A 12,129-nucleotide genomic window follows, 5' to 3' on the forward strand; every position below is an offset into this window, starting at 1 on the left:
GATAGGTAGGTAGGAATGCTAATAAAGCTTTGTTAACTGGCCTTGTCCTTCTCTTGGTGGCTGATGTATAGAGCTGGAAGATTTAGGGAATCAGTTCCATTTCAGGGTTCTGGCCAACCCCAGAATTGACTCCCTTGATTGGAAATAAACAGCATCTTCCTTTTTGTCCCAAGGAATGTGATGGAGGAAGGACTCTAGGAGAAAGGGCCTCTCCTGCCAAAGAATAATAATAACAAAGATGACAGTAGGAATAAAATATTGCCCTCTTCATCAAGGGTGATAAGGAAATGTCCAGTCATATGTGTTGACCCTTCTCACTCTCCATGTGCATGTGTTAAAAGTACCAGAATCCATGGATCCAGGATTTCCAGCTCAGATATGATTTGAACTTTCTGTTCTGTAGTCAAGTGCACTGTACATATCTCAAGTATGCATTTAGAAAACAGGATCAAATTACAATGCTTCTTGTCAACCTAGTATTGTAAAATTTTGAGCACAAATCTCTCCTGAAGAGTATGTCTTTGTGTATGCCCAGAGTGCCCAGTATAGTGCCTGGTTCTCAGAAGCTGGGGCACAGGGACTGTGGAATAAACTGGGGGTGAGGCAGGGGGCACCTGCAGCTCACTTTCAATTGGCCATGGAATGGGGCAAAGGGACCGAGGGAGAAACCAGAGGACTATAGGAGCCTTTGCTTACCCTCAGTGCTCGTGGGGCAGGGGTCGAAAGAGGTGTGTTCATGGACCAGCCCCAGCAAGACTTGTTTCCTCTGTTTGCTCCTTGTATTCCAAAAAAATTTTTGTCCACCTCCTGGGCCAGCCCTATCTCAGCATTCCTTTGCTCTCTTTTCTCCCAAATGGGAGGTCCATGTCACATAAAGAACTTTACCTTTTGCTATTTCCATTTAATGTTCCTTTCTCGTTTGGAAGGTGATGAGTTAGAAGGATGTCCCTGACCTCTTTCTTCTAATCTTCCTTGCCCTAGCAATACAGATTCTTTTCTTCCTTCTCCTTTTCCTCCTCTCCTCGTTTTCTTCCTTCTCCTTCCTTCTTCTCCCGCCTCCTCTTCCTTCTTTTCCCATTCTTATGTTCTGAAGACTAACTTCCAAAAGCTGAGGGGAGTAAGAAGAGGTTGATCCAGTTTGTTTCTAGAGGAGTCCTCCCACACTATATTCAGCAAATTTCTACTCTGCTCAAGAACTTTCAGTAGCTCCCTACTGTCATTTGCTTACATTTCAAATACCAAAGCCCACCTCAACCTGAGCAAATCTAAACTTTGTTTATTTATTTATTTTATTTCTTCAGCAATCTCTCCTTTATAGTCAACTGGCCTTCCCAGTGTATTCACATAGTGGACATAAGAGTCATTCTAGGCAAAACTAACAACCAAAGGGCAAGCAGAGGATGGGAGAAGAGAAGAGTCAGGAGAGGTTAGGGTTGATGGGATGATAAAATATCTTGAGGGACATACTAGAGATTTTAGACTGTATTATTAGTTGTTCAGAAACCAGTGAAAGATGTAAGGTAGGGTCACATCAGGCTTTTACTGATCACCTTGTGGCTATGTAGTGAAGGGAACAGTAGTGAGGGGTTTGGAAAGGTGTTAAAGGTCTCTGCCCACTTTAATGTTATTGATAAAGTCTGCAGAACAGTCTATTATGTTCAGAAGACACAGCCTTGTATAGAGGCCGGGGCATGGATGAGATGACCTTGAGTGTCCTCCTCATAGGCGGGGTGTTTTTCAGTTTCATCTTTGAGTAGGTTTGTTTGTACTGCTGGTCAAAGCCCTTCCGGGAAAAGGTCAGCGTGAAAAGTGCCTGGGAGGGCAGAGTATCGTGACCAACAGAGATGGGGCCACTTCCTCCTTTTCAGGCAGGAAAAGCAGACAAAATGGACAATGAACCAGAGAGGGTGCGTCCAGCAGAGAAGGAGGGAGGAGCATGAGGAGCTGGTGTGAGGCAGTAGATTCCCTTTGATCCTGGTTATCTCTGGAGGACAAGCTTTCTTTTTTGGCCTGCAGGACCTTTTGTTGCAGCATTTCCTGGAGCCCCCCAAAGTAAACACCGCTCCACTTTGCTGTGTCCACTCCTTCCAGCAGAGAGAGGGGCAGGCAGTCCAACCCTCAGAGGTCAATACCATTCATCAGAATGCTGACAATAAGAGTTCATGTAGCAATGCGTTGGCACCAGGCCTGAGAGACAATGCTGAGAGCCCCCAAGTGCTTCATAATCACGTACAAGCAGGAGTTTCTAAGTGCTGTTTAGATACACAGGACAATGAAAAACTCTGTGAACACCCTGTGGACAGAGGAGGGGAGCTACAATTACAAATAGGCCTGCAACACATGGGAGTCAGGACTTAGTTTTCCCTTCAGTATTTGAATGGGGCCTATATACATGGGTATGAAAGAGCAGGAGAGCAGGGTTAAGGCTGGGCTGGCAGTTGGCTGAAATAGGGGACAGGTGATAATATGACAACAAATTGGTATTAGGTAATAGCTTTGTGTATCCTGGGGATGGAGGTGTGAAGACAAAAACAGGCATGGAGAAAATTTGGATTCTTTCAGTGGAGGAGAGGCATGAGCTTCCAGTTACCCCCCCCCCCCCCGTGCCCCCCACCTCCCAGGCCTGGTTTCATCCAGACAGGAGGCAGTAAGGGCCAGCCTCACTTCCAGATGAGGGGAACGTGTGTGAGTGTGTGACTGCGGATAACCCTGAGCCTCACAAACAGAGGAGGATTAAGGTCAGTTGAGGCCCCTGGAGCAGAAGAAAATACTGGGCCCCTTAAAAAAAAGAGAGAGAAAGAAAATAAAAATACATGTTAACCATATTTTAAATAAAAAATATTATATACTATTAATGTTAAAATTGCACATATGAAACCAAACTTGTCATTAGAAAATAGTGTAAAGTTGGGGTTTTGCGGGGCCCTTCAGAAGTCAGGGCCCAGGGTGCCCGCCTGGTGCTCACGCTGTTAAATCTGCCTCTGCTCACAAATATCTTGACTCTGGGAGGAAGGAGAGAAAAAGAAGCCTAAAATTTGGGCAGGTCATTCAACGCTCTTCCCAGGGATTACTACTATCAACAGGTTGCTATTAGCTGAGCCAACACTTTATAGGGAAATTCAGTTTCCCCCTCCTCCCTCACAAATGAAACCCACCCCACCAGGTGTCCTTTAAACCTCTCCACTGCCTTCTTCCTCTCAAAAGTTGGGGAGGGGAGTTCCAGCCCAGAGGCCCTCCCTGCAGTTGAAGACAATTATGTAATCTGGATTGTGAAATATTGGAAAGGTCTGGCTCTCTACCCCACCCCCAATAACGGCTCAGATGGGGCCCCTGATGGGGAGACCCTCTGACCCTACTAAGGCAGTGGAGCCCGGGGCATGGAGTTTAGGGGACATTATTCCTATTCCCGTGACCCTCTGCAAGGGTCGTGGGAATCCCCGGGTGGCACGGGTAAATTACACAGTCCCTCCATCCTGACGGGGCACAGGGCGCAGCGGGACACCTGTTGCGGCGCGCAGGGCGGGTGGGGAGGCTCACCTGCACGAGGGCGGGGCCAAGGGTCCGCGCGGGGCTCCGCCGAGCGGAGGTCGCGATGCCGGCCCGCGCCTCAGGCTTCCGCAGGGTCAGCTGACCGCTCAGTGCGGAACTAAAGCCCGGCGCGCTGCCTGCTGCTACCGCGTTCTGAGCTACAGGTTCTGTCTGTACTTGGGGTCCCGCGTCCGCCCCGTCGCCATGGCGGGGCTTGTGGTCAGTGGAACGCAAGTAAGTCTGCCAGGCCAGCCCCGCCCCCGCTGGGCCACAGTCGGACGGGGGAGGGAGCACTGGGGCAAGGGGCGCCCCGAGGTTAAACGGGGCTCCCTGCTCCACCTCAGGTCTGCAGGTGGGAAGCCTGCCCAGTGCCCAGGCCTGCCCTAGGTTGGTGAGAAGAGAGCCCATTTTGAGCCAGGCACATCCCTTAGCTGCGAGGGGAAGGGGAGGGCCCCCTAGGTTGCTCTGGTCACCTCCACCTCCCTTTGCCCCTTAGTGCTCACTGACCAGGGCCCGCTGGGTGGACTTCTCCAACAGGTAGAGTGGCCAGTGCCCACAGCCCGCGATACGTTTCCGGGCCCACAAAATATGTTTTCATTTCTTTAACAATCAGAAGAAACAAACTAACAAAAAACTCTGACCAAAGAAAACATTTTACTATATTCGTCTTTATACCAGTGCAATTATAAAGTACAGACTTATCTTTTTTGGTATTTCTCTTTGCTGGGCTTTGCAGATGTTCTGTTTTCTATAATTTGAAGGCAAGACTCTCCACCAGCACAAGAATTGTGACTGGCTTTATTGCAGTACTTGTTTTATTGTGGTGGCCTGGAATGCAACCTCTGATATCTCTTGTGAATGCCTGTATACATTTTAGGTGTTTTTTTTTCTTTTTTCTTTTAAGTGAGGAGGGAAGATAATGAGATAGACTCCTGCATGACCCCTGCTGGGATCCACAGGGCAACTTTGTCTAGGACTGATGCTGGAGTCAACCCAGCTGTCCTTAGTGCCTGAGGCTGACATTTCAGACCAACTCAGCTATCCTCAGCACAGGGGGCCATGATCAACAAAGAGAGCCACTGGCTGTGGGAGGGAGAGAGGGGGAGAGGGAGGGGAAAAGAAGCAGATGGTTGCTTTTCATGTATGCTCTGACTGGAATTGAACCTGGGACATAAGCTAGGCTCATTCTCTATCCACTGAGCTACTGGTCAGGGCCTCCTTCTTTCTTCTTTCTTCTTCTTCTCCTTCTTCCTCCTCTTCCTCCTCTTCCCCCTCTCCTTCTCCTCCTCCTCCCCCTCCTCTCCTTCCTCCTCTTTCTCCCTTCTCCCCCTCTTCTCCCTCCCCTCCTCCTCCTCTTCCCCCTCTCCTCCTCCTCCCCCTCCTTCCCCTCCTCCTCCTCCTCCTCCCCCTCCTTCCCCTCCTCCTCCTCCTCCTCCTCCTTCTCCTCCTAGTCTTTTTCCTCCTCCTTCTCTTCCTCCTCCTCCTCCTCCTCCTCCTCCCCCTCCTCCTCCTCCTCCTCCTCCTCTTCTTCTTCTTCTTCTTCTTCTTCTTCTTCTTCTAATGGACATAGGAGTTTAGAAAGGCAAAAGTGTCTGGGGCCCACAAAAGATAGTGAAGTCATGAGTGTCTCGGCAGGAATTAGGTTGAGGGTCCACTGCAGACTAGCCGTCATTTCTAACAATAGGCTCCAGTGCAGGTAGAAGGTTGTAGCCGTCCCATTCTCTTACCACCTGATTTCCTGAATAGATGCCTGTGGAAAATATCACTCTAGTTTCAACCCTGAGTGATAGATACCAGCTTCCCTTGCTTTCAGCCCTGTAGTGAAACCTCAGGTGTTTCTAGTCATTGTTGGAGGGATAGACTCAGCTACTCTGGGACCAGGTAACTTTTACTTGCTGCAAAATCAGGTCTCTCATTTTAACCTCTGATTAAGGCAGCCCTCCTACTTCCCACCCTTCCCTGTGCCCCCTAGAGAAATAGTTCTAAGGTTTTGATGCTCTCTCCTTGGATTGCCTAAGGCAGGTAGTGTCAGACACAATTAGATTTTGAGATTACTTTGGGCTAAAAGGAATATTTCCCCCTTCTTAGAGTTCAGAAGTGAGCAGGCCAGGAAGGTGCCAGCCTGGCAGAGAGGTTAAAAATGATGGCTCTTGTTTAGCTGGCAGGGAAAAGGGGCTTCTGGGAGTGCACGTGGCTGCCTAGAGGGAGATGCTGCAGGAGAGGGTCTGCCCTTCCCCTTAGACCTCAGGTCTCTGCAGTTCAGACCCAGCATTCACTGGGTGTAGCTTCTTCCAGCTTCCCGGAGGACTTGGCAGTGGGGCTGATAACTTTCCTGTGCCTGCTTTTCTCTTCCTTCATTTCCCAAACTTGTTTTTTCTCTACACTTCTTGCTTTTAGCCCACCCCAGACAGCCCAAGGGCAATCACTGACCTGTGCTGAGGCTTTTTTTGAGCCCCTGGGGACTGTTTTGAACAGATGAGCCTGCCAGGAAGGAATTGGGAAATGGCCCTGGGGCATCAGTGTCCCCTGTCCTAAAACTTCCTAAAGACCTTAACCCTGAGTGGCAGTCCTGGGCTTATGGTCTTTTTAGCACTCTGGCCCTTGCAGTTTCTAATGATAGCCATCATAAGAGATAACATGTCACATGATACTTCTCAAACCTTCTTAAAGGGAGGAAAAACTTCCCATGATCCCATAGTGTTAATATTGTTTTTATTACAATATTGCTTAAGTATACAAATATAAAACCAGATATAACTTTCTAAGCTCATTTTCAGAGTCCTATAAACTCCAAAGAATGGGATGGTTTAAGTATAAAGAAAAAAATAACATCAATAAAGTTAAAATAATTTAATGTGATGGATGACATTGTTTAGCTGAAACTAGGTCATTACTTTGAACCCCACGTGGACTGACAGTGCCTTGTTTTCAGGAGTTCCTTAGGCCTCAATACCAAATGCTTGGAAAGGTAGCTCCCCTCCACTTTCTCTGTAAAATCTTGCATTCAACATGGGTCTGACTTCATTTGGCTTTCTCTTCACTCTAAGGCATCATTTACAGTTAGCACAAAGTTCTCAATTTTTTATTCCCACTAGCTTACGACAATTAAAATAGTGGCAGCAATACAATTGTAGACACAAATGCAAACTTGGAATTTGGGCATTGAAATGTTGTGGCCAAAAGACACCAGAATAACAAATCCCTTCCATAGGGATATTGGTCTAATTCAACTATTTATCCAGTGGCCAGTAGGTGCTGAACACAGCGCTGTGTTTTAAAGTTGTTATCTCATTCCGCAATATAAGTAAAATGAATATAATATGTGACTCATGGGCTGTTTTATGAGGATTGAGTAGATAGTGGCCAGGTGCTAGGCATTTAGTAAATGTTGGTTGTTACATTATTTTTAACACCTTTGGAGGGAGTTAGTGTTTGACCAGTTTACAGTAGAGGAAACAGATTCCACAGGATTGTGACCCATCCAAGATAATACAGCTAGCACAGGGACTCAAACTCTTGCCCCAGACTGTTTCTACTCTGATAGAGCTTCCAGTAGTGCAAATTTAGTTTTATTTTAAAAATGTTTTATTTTTCAATTACAGTTGACATTCAGTATTATTTTATATTACTTTGAGATATACAGCATAGTGGTTAGACAATCACATAATTAGCAGAGATCCCTTGATAATTCAAATACCCACCTGGTACCTTACATAGTTATTATAATATGATTGACTATATTCCCTGTGCTGAACTTTACATCCCTGTGACTATGTTGTAATTACCAATTTGTACTTCTTAATCCCTTCATCTTTTTCACCCATCTTGCCAACCCCTTCCCCTCTGGCAACCCTCAGTTCTCTATCTGTGATGAGTCTGTTTCTATTTTGTTTGTTCATTTATTTTGTTTGTTAGGTTCCACATATAGTGAAATCATATGGTATTTGTCTTTCTCTGACTTTTTTCACTTAGCACAAGTCTCATCCATGTTGTAGCAAATGCTGGAGGGAATGCAGATTGGTGAAGCCACTGTGGAAAGCAGTGTGGAGTTTCCTTAAAAAAGTAAAAATGAAATTGCCTTATGACCTAGCAGTTCCACTTCTGGGAATATATCTGAAGAAACCCAAAACATTAATTTGAAAAGATATATGTGCCACTATATTTATTGCAGTGTTATTTACAATAGCCATGATATGGAGGAAACACAAATGCCCATTAATATATGAATGGATAAAAAAGCTGTGGTATATAATATTACTTGTTTATGAAAAAGAATGAAATCTACCATTTGTGATGATATGGATAGAACAGCACCGCAAATTTCAAATCAAGTAGCCTCACTCCTGGCTGTGGACAGGTATCATGAAATCTTCTCTCAGTGTGACCATGGACAAACCCACCATCTCCAGAAATATCCTAGGAGCCAGAATGTCCCAACAGCAAAAGGACACCCTTGGTGTTCTGCACTTTGGTAATTTTCTACAATGCCTTAGAGGAGCTGGGTGCGTGTGTATGTGTGGGAATCCTGCCAAGACCACCTTGCTTTTCTCACCAGTATTTCTCTCTGTAGTGGTCTTTAACTTGATTTGTTTTAATTTCTCTGGTAATGGTGACCATTTATGCTGTCATTCACACATGGTGGAGGTATGCAATGACCTCGTGTTAGATGCACTGTTTTGTGCCATTTAAAATTAATCTCTACATCCCTTCTCTTGTTTGCTGAAGAAACTAACAATTTTTGGTCTGGTTCTTCCAGCTTCTTTTATGTTAGGTGGTTGTGTCCTCCCAGAAGCTTCATGACATCCTGAGAGGTAATTGCTTCTGTGGAGGGGCATTTCTCAAACAGGGCTGCTCTTAGCATTGATTGCAGCGCCTGGCAGTGGCTGCTGCTTTTAAGTCTATTCCAGCTGATTTGAACCCTTCAACATGGTTGGTTGGTTGGTTGGTTGGTTTAACCCTCATCTCTCAAAGCTCCAGTTTATCATGAGGGTGGTTCAGATATGCAAATGGCTTGTCAAGTTGGTTTTTTTATTGAAATTTGGAGACTTGGTCTTTGTCTTTGGAATGGGAACAAGTTGTGTTTTAAGTTTCCTTGGGATGTTGTGCTGTTAAGACCATGTAATAAAACAAGCTTATGAAAGTCTTGACAGACATGTTATGAATGATTTGAAAGCTTTGTGGCGATAGCTCTGCTCAGTGTTGTTTCCTCCGAAGGGGAATCCTACTGGAAAAGGAGGGGAGCAGATAGCTGCCTCTACTACTCGCATTTGATACTCTTTTGGGGCCTTCAATATGGTATCATGAGGTAGTTCTTGACCCTTCAGTCAGGAAGACTCAATCTGCAGCCAGAACATATGATAGAAGTGCCATTGGCCTTCACTGATCAAGAAAATCCACATGTGGGTGTTTGTAAGGACTCCGTGGCCCCCAGGCTGGAAGTCCTTATTCCTGGTGCAGGCCATGGTCCCTGGCAGGCTCTGGCACTAAAGAGCTGTATGACACTGGGTGGGCCTTTGGAGTTAGTTTTCCTGTATAAAACATGAGGGGCTTTGACAAACCAGGTCCCTACTAGATTTAGTCCTTGGTGTGTCTGTGAGGCAAGAGCTCACTTTTTACATCTAAAGCTCAGCTTCTCTGCTGTATATATCAGAGGTCTTGAGTGATGATGATACATATAAGACGGTGGTGTGTGCCAGGGTGAAAGAGGTGGGTTTGTGGTGAAGCAATGTGGGCCTGGGGGGTCTATGTGAGCTTATAATACAGAACAGGCTGCTGATCGAGTGGACATCCTGAGGGAAATTGAAGTCCCTAGATTGATTGAGCTTTATATCCCTAGTCTGTCTTTGGTGTATGATTTCCATCTTGGCTTGGAAGCAGCAGTTAATTTATTACGCAAGGAGTTCTGAAGAAAGATGAGTCCCTTGTAGAAAGGGGAGAGCTTGCTAGATTGAACTTAGAGTCCTTTATTTCTTAGCCTGTATCTTCCTGAGTCAAAATTATTTTATTGGAGTCAGCTATTTTTCTGTCCCTTCTCCCTACTTTCTCTCCTCCAGGAATGAAGTTACTGAAGGACAGTGAATACAGGATACTCTATTGTCAGCAGTTTGTCCCCACTGGGTAGGAGAGGGTTGCAAGGTGACCTGAAACATTGAGGATACTAGGGGGAAGTGGGAGATGTGTTAGGTTGAGCCACGTGAAAGTGCTGTTCTAGTAGTTCTAAAACGATTGTTAGTAATGCGTACGGTTAAACTTAATATCTGAGATGGGCACCATCTTCCTGTTTCCTATTAGAAATCATAACTTCCTTGGGAATTTCTTACTCATTCCAAGACATCCTTGTCTGTATGTGCAGAAGAATATGGATTTGGTGGTGGGGAGGATCAAGGCTATGGCTCTGTGATGGGCCTGAATTTCTACCTGGTAGTTCTGAGTGAAGTGCTTTAGGGAAATATCATGTGTTGTGACCCACTGGCTAACTCTGAGCCACGGGCTTGTTTTATGGGATTTGGAATGAGCTGCCAAACCTGTGCCATTTAACCTGTCCAGGGGGTGCTGTCTGTAAAAGGGGGTTTCAAATTCTGGGTGGTTGGAGCAGTGAGAAGGCCCTCTAATCTTGTCACAGAAGCTTTGGGGTCAAATTTTAGTTCAGCCTCTTAATATTTGAGCACATACTATGTTAATAATAATATAGTTAAAATAATACCTAATGTAACAGGTCTGCAAGCAGAGCGATGTTGATTGCAGAGGCTCCTTGGAGGAGGGGGACTTGGAAGCCCTGGCCGTTAGACGTTGCCCTGTTGCTGTTGAATCAGCTTTGTTCAGAGTGAGGCGGACATTTAATACACAGTGGTGCTAAGACGGGGTTGGCAGTCTGGGAAGGTTTTCTTGTCCAACCCTATTTGTTCGGCACCCTGAAGGTTGAATGCTGGTAAGTGCATCTGCTGTGTCTTTATGAGGTAATATGCATGACAGGGTATTTGGGAGAGGGGGCACAGTGGAGGAGGAGAGCCAGAGGGGCAGCTGTCGGAAAGGCCTCTGAACGAGAGGCTGATTGCCGCGATTATATCACCATGCTCTGACATTGGTTTTTTTTGGACACCTGAATCCGGCCAATTTTAGTTCAATTTCTATTGTGTTGGGATTAGTCTTCATAATGCCAAGTGCACCAGGAAAGGGGGAGCTGTTGGCAGAGTCCCTGGAGCTCCCCAAACTGATCTGTTCAGAAAAACAGCCACAAATATGGCATTTGTGTGTGTGTGTGTGTGTGTGTGTGTGTGTGTGTGTGTGTGTGGCTTGCCTTTAAAATTGCGGAAGCAATCATCGGATCAATGACTCAGGGCTGTGAGCAGCTGGGCGATTTCCGTTTGCCACATTGTTTCTGTTCCATTTAATTTCCAGGTGTCCTACATAGGCCAGGACTGCAGAGAAATTCCAGAGCACCTCGGCAGGGACTGTGGACATTTCGCAAAGAGGCTCGATCTGAGCTTTAACCTTCTGAGGTATGTAACCTTCATAAGATGCAGACCAGGCCTGGGAGACACAGTTCCCTTGGTAACAGATTGTAGGTAAAAGTCACCCATTCTACCTCTGCACAGGGTGCAGGGGTCTGAGACATGTGGACTCGCACCCCATAGGTTTGACTCTACTTTGAATGATTCTCTTGGCGAGCTTCGTCGTGCCCCTGAAGAAGCAGTGAACATGAACATTATCTCACATGAGTTCCTACGAGACTTTCCCTTTGTTCTTTTTCTTTCTCACTGATTCTCATGCAGACAAGTTAGAATCTTCTTGGAGGAGGAATGAGATGGAATCAGCAAGAGTGTTATGGGGGTGTTTGCAAATATTCTTCTGGACACCCTTATTTCCCAGTTTTGCCAAGTCTCAGATAGGATGTATGTGTGTTTACTTTATTTGCCTTTTTATGAATTGGAACCTTAAATACTTGTGATGATGATTTCTCCCAGATGGTATTTCAAAGTAATTTAAACACAATTGGCATGGAGTGGGTGGGAAAGAAAACTTGAAAAACTTCCAATCTTGGCAAAAGGTAAGTGTGATTTTCTATATTATTCCAATGGAGAAAACATGCAGTTATTTAATTTCTCGCTAAAAGGTTTTGAATTGCAACTGGGTTGGGGGCAGGAAGTAGGAGATATTTGGAAAGAGGGTTATCAGTGGGATATCCATGAGCAGGATCAGATTGGTGTTTTTTCCTGGGCAGCTGGTCCCATGCAGGGCTTCCTCCCTGAGTGCCCTCGTGAGAACCGTGCTGTCCTCTGAATGGAGCCAACCGTCTTGGGTGGAAGGAGAGATGAGGAGCCCAAACCCCAACCCAAGGCTCAGGTACTTTTCTTTCTCCATGCCTTGGGGTCTTTCTCTCCCAGCTCCTGAGCCAGAGCACTGGGAATTATGAATTTGAGAGAAGATGGACAAAACTCAGGGCATTAAGGTACCAGTGGGTGGAGGGGACTTCTAATTTTAAGCTGAGCCAGTAGAGCTTTTCTGGATGGTGCTCAGGAGCACATGGCTGTGCTGAGTGAGATGCCTCATCCCCAGGAAAGGGGCATCTGGAGGGTTATATCACGAGTGGGTATTGTTTGT

The 12,129-nt window shown here is 45.9% G+C and overlaps 1 protein-coding gene across 1 annotated transcript in view; it reads left to right on the forward strand.

Moving 5' to 3' along the window:
* The window catches only part of LRMDA (leucine rich melanocyte differentiation associated), a 1,214,945-nt gene that overhangs the window by 13,447 nt on the left and 1,189,369 nt on the right, over window positions 1-12,129 (forward strand). The window contains exon 3 of the mRNA XM_066349607.1: window positions 10,927-11,027. Within this exon, the coding sequence (XP_066205704.1) occupies window positions 10,927-11,027 (101 nt within the window). The remainder of the gene's footprint in view (window positions 1-10,926; window positions 11,028-12,129) is intronic.

The sequence above is a fragment of the Saccopteryx leptura genome, chromosome 9 (assembly GCF_036850995.1).
Source record: "Saccopteryx leptura isolate mSacLep1 chromosome 9, mSacLep1_pri_phased_curated, whole genome shotgun sequence".
In the NCBI taxonomy this organism is placed as follows: domain Eukaryota; kingdom Metazoa; phylum Chordata; class Mammalia; order Chiroptera; family Emballonuridae; genus Saccopteryx; species Saccopteryx leptura.